This window comes from Physeter macrocephalus, chromosome 12 (genome assembly GCF_002837175.3).
Source record: "Physeter macrocephalus isolate SW-GA chromosome 12, ASM283717v5, whole genome shotgun sequence".
Classification (NCBI taxonomy): Eukaryota; Metazoa; Chordata; class Mammalia; order Artiodactyla; family Physeteridae; genus Physeter; species Physeter macrocephalus.
Genome location: NC_041225.1, coordinates 60,844,188 through 60,859,743, shown reverse-complemented (window position 1 = coordinate 60,859,743; position 15,556 = coordinate 60,844,188). Strand labels below are relative to the sequence as shown.

The window sequence follows — 15,556 nt, the reverse complement described above, 5'->3', positions numbered from 1 at the left end:
TCCCTAAAAATTAGTAATGTAGGATTTCAAAATGTGCCATTTACAAACTCATTATAGTGTGATACAGCGATCGGTGAATTCAGGCATGCAGCCATGTACAAGTGAGCCTAGATTGTATCCTTTTTAGCCTGGTTTATCGCATGAGCGCACACACAAATTTAGGAGCTTAAATGGAAAAGGTTTCATTGTGACTAAATATTAGGGAAATTGGATCTCACAATTGAAAGCTAACCATACAAATTATAGCTTCAAGGTCTTTCATCTGCCCAGCAACACAATTGTGAGATCCATAGCCTCAAACAAAAACAAAATTTAAACTTCTCAGGCCTAAGGCTGTCCATTACATTTGTTAGCACAAAGAAAGATTCTTCCTTTTATGTTATGGCCAAGCAAGATCTAGCAATACAGACAAGCACTATAATAACTCCAAGTTTCAGGTAGAGGGCATTCGAAACTCAAAACATGGCTTCTTAAATTTTAGTGCACCTGAGAATCAGCTGGAAAACATCTTTGAAATGCAGATCCTGGACTCTACACAAGAAATTCAGTTGTGTGGCTTAGCAAGCAGCATTTTTAACAAGTTCCCCAATCAAGAAAGCTGAAAAATTCTCACTGCCTAACAAACAAACAGTGAGAAACAAAAGCTAAGTAATCATGATTTTCAGCAGCAGAATAGAAATAGTAAATTTTCTGATTTGGCAAAAAATGAGGATTTGGTGTGGTGCATGGTTAAGTTATATTAACTTACAACGTCATAGGTTTCATTGAGATTTGTGGCTAAAATATTTCTCATTCCTATTTCTTCCCCGTAGTAAGTTATGGGAGTTCCAGGCAGTGTGAACACAAGCATGTTCATGATGTTGACATATTGTTTCCCCAGACGAGAAGTCAGCCGGTCATTGTCTGGTCCACCAGTCTGAAAGGCAGATACTTTTTTTTAAGAGCACAGCTCTGTACAGAGTTTTCTGAAAGATTTACCCTATTTCACAAAAAGTCCACCAGGCAGAAAAACATGGTTAACCATGGGTACCTTCGTATCAGCAAGCCTGCATTTGAGTCCTAACCCAGCTCCTTGCTGTACAATTGACCATCTGACTGACTTACTTGGCCATTATGATCAACAAAATGGTGCTAACAGCTTACTTCACATTCATATTGCAAATAAGATGAAATTTATGAGGGTACATACTAATATTTTTGCACATTTGGATAAGAGGATATTATTGACAGGAAAGGAAACAAGTGTTTCCTCCAAGGAGGGAACAGGTGGAGGGGACCGGGGTGAGGGAAAGACTTCTGATCTGTCCCTTTGTGTGTGTGTGATTTTTGAACTATTCAAAAAAATTTTTAAGTTAAAAGGTAAATCAACTTTTACAAAAATATTTACAGTCTAAGAAGAAATTTTGTACAGGACTTTGTATTTTTAAATATATTTCTTTGTTAAATGTTCTGATTACATATTTTAACATCTAGTCCTTATTTAGGAGTTCATTTAAATCACCTAACCTTTCCATTTTACAAATGATGAAAAAAGCTCAGAGAGAGAAACTTAAATATATTTCTTTGTTAAATGTTCTGATTACATATTTTAACATCTAGTCCTTATTTAGGAGTTCATTTAAATCACCTAACCTTTCCATTTTACAAATGATGAAAAAAGCTCAGAGAAACTGCATCATTTATTCAGGTCAAGGTCATGAGGCAGAACCAGCCTTTGAACTTGAGTCTGAGAATATGAACTTGGTTTTTAGAATTCAGGAAAAAGGGAGCTTGCTTTTTTTTATTCTTTAGATTTACTAAAACTGTCTTTACAATTATCTTTTTATAGACCATTATATTTTTCTATTTTTATGGCCAGAAAATTAGGTCAAACTTTTCCACCGTTTATTCTTTTCATTATCTCGAAAGCATCTGACAAGAAACCCTGTGATTTCTCAAGTCTTCTGAACCTAGATCACTTTTCTTTCTCAGAACTGAAATCAAGATTAGCATTGGGGGCTTCCCTGGTGGCGCAGTGGTTGAGAGTCCGCCTGCCATAAAAAAAAAAAAAAAAAAAAAAAGATTAGCATTGGACAGAGATCAGGGCCTCTCACAGGCTGAGGTCCAGTTTCCTATGATATGAGACTTTGAGTATATGAAAAAACATGCTACAACTACATTATAAAATTTGTATAGAGAGGGGTACTTCTGCAATCACCTGGAGTAAGGACCTCCAAAAATCTCTACCATGAAAGCAAGGAGAATGCTGGCAAAAACTGTAAAAATCCACTTTTTCAGAACTTGGAAATGAAAGGCTTACAACAATACAAGGAGCGTTCAAGAAAAACAGCTGGATCTCAGAACAGCAAGATTTGTATCATTTTAACTGGCCATAATCTCATGCCCCTCCCCTCAGATTCAAGATAGCCTTGAAAACCAACAGAAAATGTAAAAACCAGCAGCCTAGTAGCCACTGGAGGACCAAAATAGGTTTTGAGTTCATCAAAGCTCCATCTCTAGAGAACTGGTACTGTTCAACCTTTCTAGCAGCTCACTTTTGGTTGGGTTTTTTTTTTATCTGATCTGACTCAAAGCTAACTGTGCAGATTGTCTTATCCCCAAGGCATTTGCCAAAAACAATCAGCAGCAATTATCAATCATCATACTTGCCTGAGGTGATGTTACCAACCTGGGCTAAACAGAGACTGACCAAAAAACTTTAAAGTTGGGAATAAGATGACCATAAAGGGCTTTGAAAGGCTCTGACATTTTCCTGGAATCTAGAAGCCTACACACGTGCACAGGGCTGCACAGGTAGCCAGGGAAACCCCAAGAATCTAATCTCTCCCCTCTGGCTTAACACTGAAACTCAAGCAGAAAGGAAAGACTAAGGCGGAGCTGTAAGCTGCCTGCCAAAGTGTTGAAAGCATGCCCACCCCGCACACAGCCCCTCAGCAAAGGCTGGGAGACTTACAGGTTCAAGGCATCTAAGGAATCTTAACAATCATTAGCTGACCAAGCAGAGACTTCAATGGTCACACACAACAAGTAACACAGATTTTACAGAATTAATCCAAGAAAGTCACTGAAGAAACAAACACTGGAGAGGGGAGAATGTGATTTCCAAAATTTCTACACTTACTACTTAAAATGTCCAGTTTTCAACAACAAAAAGAATACAAGACATGCAAAGAACCAGGAAAGTATGGCCCATACAGAGGGGGGAAAGCATTAACAGAAAACTTGGCTGAGGAAACCCAAACATTGGACTTAGTGGACAATGACTTTAAAGCAACTCTTATACGTGTGTTCAGAAACCTAAACAATAGCTACAGGATTCTTTAAAAGTATGAGAACAATGCCTTATCAAAGAGATACTGTCAATAAAGAGAAGTTGTGAAAAAAGCAAAAATTGCAGCTGAAAAATACAATAAAGGAAGTGAAAAATTCCCTAGACGGGCTGGACAGATTTGAACTGGCCAAGCAATCAGCAAATGAGACCAGACCAGTTGAAATTATCTAGTCTCAGAACCAGAAGGAAAAGAATGAAGAATGACAAGAACCTGGTCAGAAGCTGGGATGCGTCTGGCTCACTAAACAATCACAAAATGAAGGAAAGGTGAAGGTCGCTTAAGAGACAAATGTGCCCCTTGTTTCAGAGAACTATTCAGCAAGCACCAGCACCGTATGCGGAGCTGGGCATAAGAACTTACCATCCAATTAGGCCATTTTCCTTCTGGCATGTTTTCCATCCAGGATGTGATAACCTCAAACACACTGTTCCCAGAAGGCACGTCTAGTTTACCGAGGTAACTGTTGAAGGGAAAATCTGCTTCTTGGATAAAAGGCAGGCCGTAGTACATCATGGTCTTGGCAATGTTCTCTCCATGGGCTTCAGTCCCCATGAACCTGTAAGAGTTGGCAGTGCAGTGACATCAGGGCCTGACAGGAGACTGGGAAAGCGCTTTGCAGCTGCTGTGTCTCATGAACAGGATGTTGGGAGGTGAATGCATACTATTTACTGTATTGGCTAGGGCTCACTAGGAAGCAGAATCAAGCCAGATGACCAAGAAATGGCACACTGAGTCACCTGGCAATTTCTCATCATATTAAACCCAAAGACTAGCCTAATACTAAGCCATGTCTAAAAGAAACACGTTTGGATCTCAGTCAATACTGTTCTTTTCTTTCTAACTGAATGAAACTCAGTAACTTGCAGGAAGACTTTATTTAGCAATTCTCATCACTCCACTTAGAATGTACAGTATATGTCTGCATATAAGGTAAGAGGGGTTCCCCCCAAATTCCCCTTGTATTGGAATCCCTGTAAAGTCTCACTTTATTATTGGGGTGCACTCTCAGTTGCTGAAAACCAAACACTCTTCAGGGAAGACATATTCGCCTGAAATGACCCACATCAATGCTGGTTTTAGCTGTTTGAGACATTACATTAATGGATAAGTTACATAGTATCTGGAGCTCACGTGTTTCAGTTCCCGTCCCATCTCTGCGGCCACTACCTATGTGACCATTACCTGCATGCTCAGAGTCTCAGTCTCCTCATCTGTAAAATGGGAATAGTGATCAGAGGACCTACTTTAAGGAGAAGAAATTTCTTGAACTCCTTTTCCACTGATTCTATTGGGTAATCTATATAAACACAGTAAGAGTTAAGTTCATTGAGTGTTTATTACGTGCCAGGCATTGTTTTAAGTGCTTCACAGACATTATCTCATGTACTCTCACAACAACCTTATGGGGGTGTCATTATCACTTTTTAATTGTTGAGAAAACTGAGACTTAGGTTAACTAACCTAACAGCTAACAGTTTAGTTGGAACATTTGCATGCTAACAGGTCAAGTAATGATAAAAAATAGTAATGGTTAATGACTAACCTTTGGATAATATATTATCTTTTAATTAATCTTCACAAAATTCCTGTGAATAAGTACTGTGGGATTAGCATCATTTTACAAAAGAGGAAACAAAATCAGCAAAGTTAAGGACCATGAGAGACTATACCAGGCCGTAGCATAACTGAGTTATGATACATTGTAATTATGCAGTTTATTAAATTATAACTGAATCTCTTAAGAATGCTTCGTTGTGAGGGATAAAGTGCAGATCACGCACTGCGCCCGTGGTTACCTGTATCTCCCAGGCTCCCTGCTGTATCGGTCCATTGTCTGCCGGAAGCTGCGGACAATGTCGTGCATTCCCACCTGTGTGGTGGTGAAGTCATGGTACAGCTCCGAGTAGTGAGTGACTGTGTCCTTTGAAAACAGGACAGCATGGTTACCATCATGTCAAATGTCACATGCCCATAACTGGCCTCATGTGAATATGGACTGTCTCTTCAAAGGGCTCAAGCCGAGAGACACATGCTCAAAGATGGTCCTAGGACTTTTGCTGCTCAAGGGAATTTGTGGATGGAAAAGAACATTAGAAACTATTAGTGTTTCATTTTGTGTTTAAATTATTAACTATAAATCTAGTAAACAAGTTAAATTTTACCAAACACCTAAACACTGATTACAAATGTATTTAATAAAATCCTCCTAAACATTTTATTGTCCCAAATGCTCCAGACGTTTTTAAAGGCAAACAAAACAAATTATCTTAATGATTATAGAGTGTATTATTACATTATCTGCTTACAAAACTATTAATATCGTGCATTTAAAGTTGTTTCTTTACCATTTCTGTCCTTTATTCTTACCGTTATACTTTTCCAGGGTTTTAGTAATTTTTTGTGATAGTCATTTTCTGCCTCCCTAGGGTTACAGTAATCTTCTGGAATCAAAGTAAAAGATTATGTCTAATACAGGCTCAGTTTGTAAGTCCTGGGTTAGGACGTGGACAGGCTAGAGAGTCCATGAGTTGCTGTCCGTTCAGTGGACCCCTTTTTTATAAGTGATTTTCCCTTGCTAGATCAAGGGAAGTTTTTTGAAATCTTAGATGTCTTCCAGAAATTACATGTTCTTTAAGTTTTTCTTGGGTAGCACACAAAACCCACTGTTCTGATCATTTGTCTTGACTGGAAACATGCCTGTCTTAGGACATCTCATTATAATTAGCAAGGTTATTTTGAGATTTCTTCTCCTCCAAGGATACGTGCTTCTCTTTGGGACAACTGGCTAATACACAACCTTTTTTTCCCCTTCATTTTTCCTTTCTACCGGAAATCATGTGCAAAAAGAAAAAAAGCTTAATTATAAACTTTGGTTCATGACATGGTCTCATAATTAGCCCATGCATGGCCAGCTTCCCTCTGTTACTCAGACAGGAATATCAAGCTGGTGACCATATGAATTTAATTTTACTTTCTAAAAAGGGCATCATGCTACATATAATAATTTTAGATTTTTTTGCTACACGTTATATCACTAAGATTGACCCATATTGCTGTGTCACCATAATTCATTTATTTTGACATTTCATTGTGTAAATGTACAAATCCGTTATTTTGGAATGCATTTTAGGACTACTGTCTACTTGGCCATTGAAAACAGAGTGACTGTAGAATGGTGGTCAGCTAGAGGAGTGAGAGGGGCATATGGGATTATGACTCTCTCACGTGTGACGTGGGAGGGAGGTTGAGAACCACTGGTGTGGAAGCACAAAGAGCCCACGTTCTGTAGCAGAAAGGCCTGGGTGGTAATTCCGTGTATCACCTCTGTCACCCTGATAAATTAATTTCTCTAAGATTTGCTAAATGGGGATCATGAAACCTCACAAGATGTTGAGAGAGTTAAATGGAAACAACAAATAGCATACAGTTGACACTCAGCAAGTGTTAGTTCCCTTCCCTTCTACCTATGTGTCCTTTAATGACTACAAAAGCACTTGGGGAATTTAGGCCGCTTCCCCTGAGCTTGCGTGTTTGACAAAATCACAGTAAGTTATGGCCTTCGGTGGAGTCCACACTGTCCATGCCCTCCAGAAACCTTGTCTTCGAAGGACTCCTCTAGGGATCACTCAGGAGGAAGCAGTGGAAGGAAATATCTGGTCACGTGCATTTGAAACTCCTCTGTATTTTCTAAAGAAAATGATTCAAAACACTTCCATCTGGTAAGTGGTGTCTCAGGCTAAAAAAGACAACACTGTGATGACATTTTCAGAAAAGAAAATATATAACATTTTAAAATATATAAATATATATATTTATTTTAAAATATATTTTTAAAACATATATACGTATATGTTTAAAACTTTACCGGCATTTGGGTCTTATTCACTTGGGCCTCGTCTCTCAGATGCTTTGCTTCTAGAAGAAATTGAACAGCATCGAAGCTAAAGCCATCGACACCCTTTGAGAGCCAAAACTGTATAATTTCCTAAACATGAAGAAGCGAAACACTTGGTTACGTTAACCACACATTGTTGTCATAAGGTTTAATAAAAGCCTTGTCTGTTAATGACTTCCATCATAAAACAGTCCCCTCCACATATAAAACAAGCACAGCACTCATATTCTTACCTAAATAGCACCACAGTGTCTGAGCATAATGAACTTTGAATAACTGCATTTATGGGCTCCCATTCCTCTCTCATATTTGAATTTAGAATGTTACATTTGTAATTGATACTATGAGCATGTTCCCAAAGTTTAAAGAATCCACTCAAGATGAAAGGACTCAGGAGAAACGGGGAACGTAGCTCATCTGCCCCATGCCCAGTTCCTTCAAGGTCACTCCGAACAGAGAAAATCACAAATTAAGCACCCAATCATGAAGGGCTCTTCCACCAGACTGGGAGATTCTGGAGGGAAAGACTGCAGCTTTCATTTCTGCTTCCCTTGCCACTGACCCAGCAACTCTTACTTAGTGAACCAGTCGTGAGATCAAAGAATGAGGTATCAAGCCTGAATGAGTCAAACATGGTGTGATACTGTTGGGACACCAAAGAAGTACAGCATGTTCCCTGGCTTCGAGGCATCTACAGAGTAGTTGGGGACACGTGAGACGTGAGAGGGTTACCTAACACAAGGCAAGACACGGTTCAAAATCATGAGACAAGATTACTCTGCATGACTATTGGACCTCTGAGGAGATCAAATTTAATATGGGTGGGCACAGCCAAGCAAGGAAAAGCTAGAGCTTGAACTTGGCTGGTGGGATGTGATCAGGAAGTGACTCTAGAAGAACATTCTGGACTGTTTTGGGTACAGCATGAGTCAAGCATGGAGGCAGAGGATGACTTGGCCTGTATTGGGGCAGTTAGGAGGACCAGGTGACCTTGAAAAGCAGAGGGCCTAGTCTCAGCTCCCCTCCCCTGCCAACCCCTCCCAGCTGGGCCTACTCCTGCACCCACCAAAAGCCACCCTCCTGCAAAGGGACAGTGGCTCTCCCTGCTCTCCTTTCAGCTCAATCCTTGCTGAAAGGAAGGTTTTATAGGAATGTGTATATCACATTAGAGCAGAACCACCTGTAATTTGAAGTAGTGGAGTGAAGAAGCTAATTTTCACCTAGTGAGGGGAACAGAGCTATAGATCCCAAATAAGGACTGTTCCCAGAATCACTTGCTTGATTCAAAGTGTGTTTCTTGTATCTACATGTGCATATGGAGTCTGGAGTGCTGCTGTTCAAGGCTCCCAAAAGTTTCTTTTTTTTTTTTTTAATATTTATTTATTTGGTTGCGCTGGGTCTTAGTTGCAGCAGGTGGTCTCCTTAGTTGTGGCTCACAGGCTCCTTAGTTGTGGCATGTGAACTCTTAGTTGCGGCATGCATGTGGGATCTAGTTCCCTGACCAGGGATCAAACCCAGCCCCCTGCATTGGGAGGGCAGAGTCTTATCCAGTGCACCCCCAGGGAAGTCCCAAGGCTCCCAAAGTTTTCTACAGGCTGAACGCAAGGCTGATGTCAGCCTCTTCAAGGTGAGATTTTTGAATGGCAAAGCTTGAACAAATTTTTCAAATGTAAGAGCAGGCTCTGCTGCTGACAATCCTCATCTTGAACACAGTTGACCCAAATACCCTTAAGCTGCCTTATCCAGTGGAATTTTTCTTTGGGGCACAAAACCCACAGATTTATTCTTAACTAGCATCCTTCTTCACAAATTCATTCATTCATTCAATAAGTATTTGGGTTTCAACTAGGGAGCAGGCACTTAGCTAATAAGCCTTGGAACTAGAACCATGAGCAAGATACAACACAACCTATAGACACAGTCCCAGGTCTCACGGATATTTTTAGAATCCTTAGCTGGACAGATATTAATGCAAAAATACTTAAATCACAGACATGATGAAACTGAAGGAAAGGAGCTTTGGTTACACAAAGCTTACACAAGGGGCTGAAAGAGCAGGATTTGCCAGGGAGGTCAGCGCAGCAGGATGGCAGGAAGGGAAGGCAGTTGGTTAGAGATTCAGCTGGAGAAGTCACCAGATATGAAGGCACCTCATTTGTATAACAGGATCTGCAGAATTGCCTCATTTGTAGTGGGCTCCAAGGGCCCACTTAGCGTGAAGCTAACGAAGCTGAAGTTTCAGGACCCTTCACTGCGTGTGCTCCTACCCACATTCGTTTTTCATTCTAAATGAGCACTCATTTTTCTGTACCTTATACTTTTTTTTTTTTTTTTTTTTTTTCATTTCCAAAAGTCCCCCAATTCTTACAAGCTTCAGATCCCACGCAAACCGGGTCCACCCCCAGGTGGCGCTGTTCTCTACAAGTGGGAACACTGGAAGGGGCTCTAGGTGGGGGTGGGGCACAAATAATTGTAATCCATCCAAGCAGCCTCTGAAAAAATGTGGGAAAACATTAAACACCATGCTGCTGTAAACATTAAGCTTTTGATCACTGATTTCCTAAAATAAAGCTACTCATTTTCTTCATGGGGTCCTCATTCACTTTGGGGATCTCAGCATTGCTAACTATTAACCCAACATTAAAGAATGGGGAACGCGTACCCAGCATAGGCATACGGCCCCAGCAGGGATGTTCACTGTAGTCCAGGAAGAGATGTTATCATTGTTTGATGAAACAAAACAGCAAAAGTTGGATGCTTGTGTTTGAGTCATTTTAAACGCTGAGGTTTTCACCCAGATAATCCAAAAGTTGCTCTTAAAAAAGATTTGCTTCGTGCTATTTATTCTCAACCAGGTGAAAAAAAGACAGCTCCAGATTTTAATGGTTAACCCTCTCTTTATGCCAATTAAGCTCCCCCAGGGGCCGGATGCGGAAATGGGCAAGGCGCCTGGTTCCGCCAGGTCTGGGTGACCCATGTAGGGACAACAGGACTCTGGGGACAGTACACTGTGTTCCTGATTTCTGACTAACTCCCATGACATCACACAGTCCTGGTTTTTCCACCAGGCACATTTTTATTCTTTTCTCCTTAAACAACTTGCTGCTCTGAGTGAAAAAGGAATCAGTTCAGCATTACACCAAGTCCCCTACATATGAACCTTAAAATTGCAAACTTTCAAAGATGCGAACGTGCGTTCACACGTACAATCACGTAAGTTAGTTCATGCGTCTGGCATACATTGTCACGTGCATGCCTCCTCTACATGTGGTTGTACTTTACTGTACAGTACTGTACAGAGTACAGTAGCACAGTATCTTTACTGGAGATACGGGAAGAGGATGAGAACTGCTACCCAGACATCACTGGATCGTTCTTTCAAGAGGGTAGATAGAACTGAATCCAGCAAGGAACCAGAACCTATGCCATCAGCATCAGGTGTGAGTGAAACTGCAGCTTCAGCTCTACCGTCTACCACCCCCTCTCCCCCCTCCAGTCCGTAACTCTTCTTGCCTGTTCACTCCACGCCCAACCTCTGTGTGCCAGCTGTTGTACTGTACTACCGTACTTTTCAAGGTACTGCACTGTAAGATTTAAAATGTTTTCTTTATTTTTTGTGTTTGTTTTTTATGTATTATTTGTGTGAAAAGTATTATAAATCTATTCCAGTACAGTATTACATAGCTGATTGTATTAGTTGGGTACCTAAGCTAATTTTGTTGGACTTAACCAACAAATTGGACTTATGAACGCGCTCTCGGAACGGAACTCGTTCGTATGTAGGGGACTTACTGTACTGATATCCAAATTCTGGAAACCTCGAGGCAAACCTTTCCTTTTGAGATGACTGAAGTTACTGGGCCCATTTACCTAAAAAGCCAGGTTCGGAACAGAGGAAAACTCTGCTCTTGCATGTGATTATATATAAGACATCCTCTTGATAATGACATAAATCCCAGGTCATCCATCTCAAGAAGGAATGAGAAAGCACAGGCTATTTCAGAAGGACAGAGAGAAAACCATATCCTCTGCTTATAAGCAAGGAAAGTAAACCAACCCTACTGCTCTTCAGAAACCTGGGTAAAATTCTTTGTTAACTCTTCCAGAAGCAGGACATAGATCATGGGCTCCAGAATCTGACCCATCTGGGTACCATCCCATCTCCCCCACTGTCCAGCTGCATGAGTTAGCTTATCTGCATAACCTCCATAAACCTTAGTTTCCTCATCAATAAAATAATACCTGCCTTGCAGGAATTCTGTGAGGATTAGGGGTACTGCTGCCAGAGTCAACTGACGCTTTGGTCTTTATATTACCTGATCTCTCTGCCATGTCTGACAACACAGACTAACCTGTTGTCTAGAAATACTCATATGCCTTGGCTCTAGGATACCCCGCTTCTGGTTTGCTACTCCTCTGTCTGCTCAGCACTCCTTTAAATATTAATACTCCTTGCGGCTCCATCTTATACCCTCTGTTCGTTTCGCTTCACAACAGTATTGACTCATTTATCTATCATTTATTGATTATTTAACAAGTATTAATGCTTATACAAAAGCAACACACTGTCCTAAGTGCTTTACAAAGGTTAAACCATTTAATCCCCAAACAACCCCACAAGGTATGTGCCATTATTATTCCTATTTTACCATCGGGGGAATTTAGGCACAAGGAGATGATGTACCTTGATCAAGGTCACACGGCAATAAGTGGTACGTCAGAATTGGAACCCTGTGTGGCGCCTTATCCATTTGTTATGTGGCCTTCCTTTACTTTTATTTTTTTAGTTGGAGGACCTGCTACACGTGGCCCTCATTCCCACATGACAACAACCCCTACGAGCTAAGTGACAACTGGCCCCCTTGTTCACCTCAGCTGGCCCAGTTCTCTCACTGATGTTACCTACCTGGCCTCTGTGGGCATTGTCCACGTGTCAACAAATCCAAAAGTCTTATCTCCAGACCAGACCTTCCCCTGAGTTCCATGTCATTATATCCAGCTATCCACTGAGCACTTGGATGTCTCACAGAGAGCTCAAACTCTGCATGACTGAGACCACCCCCCTCCACCCCTGCTCTTCCCATGTCTCCCATCCCAGGAAGCGGTCCCACCACCCAGCCAGCATTCAAATCTGAAACCTGGGAGCCACACTGGACTCCTCTCTAAGGCCTGATGACGCCTCTGCAACCCCACCACCCTCACTGGCCCAAAGCCCCCACCATTCTTTCCTGGTCACTGTACCACCCACCTCCCTGGTCCCTCCACCTTCAAACCTGCCTTACTCAAGCCCCTTCTCCACAACCAGATTGATTTTTCCAAATGCAAATCAAAAATTATTTCCCTGCCCAAGACCTTTTAAACCCAAATCCTACCGTGGCCTCCAATGCCGCTTATGACCTGGTTCCTACCCTCCTCTCTCATCTCGTCCTGTCACCCACCCACCACCCGCCCCGGATAGCACTGCTTCCTCTGTAAAGCGTACCCTAGTCTCTCCCACTCTGTGTCCAGGTTAGGGGCCTGCCCTGCATTCTCCTACTTCCCACTGTCATGACCACTCAGCACACTTTATTGTAATTTCCTGTTTGTCTACCTCCCCCTCCAGAATATAATATTATAGCCTGTGATGACCACAACATGGGCCCATATTATCAACCATCATAACCTGGCAAATGGTCAATACACAACACATACTGTTAAATGAGGGAATGATTTAGAATGAAGGGCATGGCATACAGAGTATGCAGTGATGATGCAGTGATTAGCATCAAGCACAGAGCTGGTTTATAAAGCAGGTAATGAGTAAATTTTATTTTGAATTGAGCTGCTTCTCTCCAGCAATACCATGCTTAATAGGGGCAGAGCAGAGCCAACATTTATGCTCTGATTCCATCTTAAGCCAGGAGGGCATCTTGGTTCCCAGTCCCCAGCTGCCATGAACATACTCCTCCCCTACTCCAGGGCTCAGCCTTCCCATGTGGTGGTTTCAGGGTCACACTGAGCCCCAGACATGGGGCCAGGCCATCGGAGTCTCTTCTCTGCTCTACAGCTCATCCACTGGTCACTTCACCTCTTTGGGCCGCAGTTTCCTCATTTGTCAAATAAGGGATTTGGAGGGCAAGTAAAAACCAAAGTGATCGGAAAAGTATAAAATGCTAGACAAATATAAGCTCCCACCTCCTCTGAGGAAACCTCCTGACTTCTCCAGATGAAAATGCTCTAGCCCTGAGAGGTTCGGGGCAGCGCCAAGTCCCAAACGGCCAGTGCAAGGGGGAGGACTGAGAGGAGAGAGAAGCGTGCTCCGTGCTGCCTGCCAGCCTCCCACTGTGCAGATAAGCTGAAATCGGATGGGAGCCCAGCGGAAGAAGGCTCAGACTCTGTGAGTACAAGCTGGTCTGCAAGCAGGGCTCATTCCAAATGCCTCCCCACCACAGACTCTCAGGGTTGCAAATTATTAACCTGCTTAACTCTGCTGCGGAGATAAGTGCTGCTGGGGGGAAGGAGGGTGTCGGAAGCCCCTTCGTGTGAAAGGTCCCTTTCCATGAGGTTTCCCTTACAGCTTTCAGCCTTTCTTATTTACTTCTAATAAGAAATCTTCTAAACCAGCCTTACAAAAACGTCTAACCTCTCAACCAGAGGCAGTAATGATTCATCTCAAGAGGGATTTCATCCTGCAGGTCCAGTAAATAAGACTCCTATTCACGTACTCCACTACCTGGATGCCTGCAAGAGAACAGCTGGGTTAGCCAAAAAAGGATTTATGTATTGCTGGCACATTTGGGGCAAAATTTATCACACTTGTCTACACATCTCCAGACAATCCATCAATATTGTCACAAGGAGCCTGGAGAAATCCACTGCCAGATAAACCAACTGGTTTATATTCCCACTTATGAATTTCCAATTGAAAATCTCCTTGCAAAAACTATGCACAGGAGTTCCCTGGCGGCGCACTGGTTAAGAATCCGCCTGCCAATGCAGGGGACACGGGTTCGAGTCCTGGTCCGGGAAGATTCCACATGCCACGGAGCAACTAAGCCCGTGCGCCACAACTACTGAGCCTGCACTCTAGAGCCCACGAGCCACAACTACTGAAGCCCCCGCGCCTAGAGCCCGTGCTCCGCAACAAGAGAAGCCACCGCAATGAGAAGCCCGCGCACCGCAACAAAGAGTAGCCCCCGCTCGCCGCAACTAGAGAAAGCCTGCGTGCAGGAGTGAAGACCCAACACAGCCAAAAATTAATTAATTAATTAATTTTTAAAAAAACTATGCAGGAAAAGTGAAACACACAGAGAGAGGTAGTTTGCCTCAAATCAGGTGTGGAATTGTGGCTAAGAATGTGGACTCCAGAATCTCAGTGCTTGGGTTTGAATCCTGTCCCCTCACTCCCAAGGTGGGTGATGTCACCTCTCTAAGCCTCAGTTTCCTTCTCGGTAAAACGGTCATAAAATCTCTTTAGTTAGGCTTCTTCTGAGCATTAAATGAGATGATCCAGGTAAAACACTTGGCACAAAGTAAGTGCCTAATAAGAGTGGTGGGGGCCCAAAGAGGAGGTGTGAGTGTGCAAATGATCTTCAGTGATGGAGAAGAGGAGGGTCCACACTCCATCAGAGAAGTTTAAAACTAACCCCTAGTTAGCTGGCTGACCATGTCTACCTCCCCTCTCCCAACTGAAACAAAGCTGCCTTGACAAGGTGCCTACTTCTCGAGATCTCAAAGCAATTCATCTAAATTCTGGAAAACATATATAGTAAAAATAGTCTTAGAACTAAGGAGTCTATAAGAATATATTTAACAAAGGAAGTGCAGGACTCGTACACTGAAAACATTGTTGAAAGAAATTAAAGGAGACCTTAAGTAAGTGGAAAGACATCCTGTGTCCGTGGATCAGAAGACTTAATATTGTTAAGATGGCAATACTCCCCCAAACTGATCCATAGATTCAATACAATCCCAGCAGGCTTATTTGCAGAAATGGACAAACAAATAATAAAATTCATAGGGAAATGCAAAGAACCCAGAATAGCCAAACAGTCTTAAAAACGAAGAACAAAGTTGTAGAGTTCACACTTCCCAATTTCAAAACTTACAACTATAGTAATCCAGACAGTACTGGCATAAAGACAGACATATAGATCGATGGAACAGAACTGACAGTCTAGAAATAAACCCCGACATTTATGATCAACTGATTTTCAAAAGGGTTCTAAGATAGTTCAATGATGAAAGAATAATCTTTTGTAAACACATGCTGCCGGGATAACTGGATAGCTACATGGAAAAGAATGAAGTTAGACTCCCTCTCACCATATACAAAAATGAACAGGGGCTT

The 15,556-nt window shown here is 42.1% G+C and overlaps 1 protein-coding gene across 1 annotated transcript in view; it reads right to left on the bottom strand.

Annotated features, from left to right (window-relative positions):
• SLC3A1 (solute carrier family 3 member 1) overlaps nucleotides 1–15,556 on the bottom strand; it is a 31,387-nt gene that overhangs the window by 6,868 nt on the left and 8,963 nt on the right. Inside the window, exons 5-8 of the mRNA XM_007111389.4 lie at nucleotides 7,198–7,317; nucleotides 5,129–5,253; nucleotides 3,693–3,888; nucleotides 749–916 (exon numbers count right to left, since the gene is read on the bottom strand). Coding sequence (XP_007111451.2) covers nucleotides 749–916; nucleotides 3,693–3,888; nucleotides 5,129–5,253; nucleotides 7,198–7,317 — 609 coding nt within the window. The remainder of the gene's footprint in view (nucleotides 1–748; nucleotides 917–3,692; nucleotides 3,889–5,128; nucleotides 5,254–7,197; nucleotides 7,318–15,556) is intronic.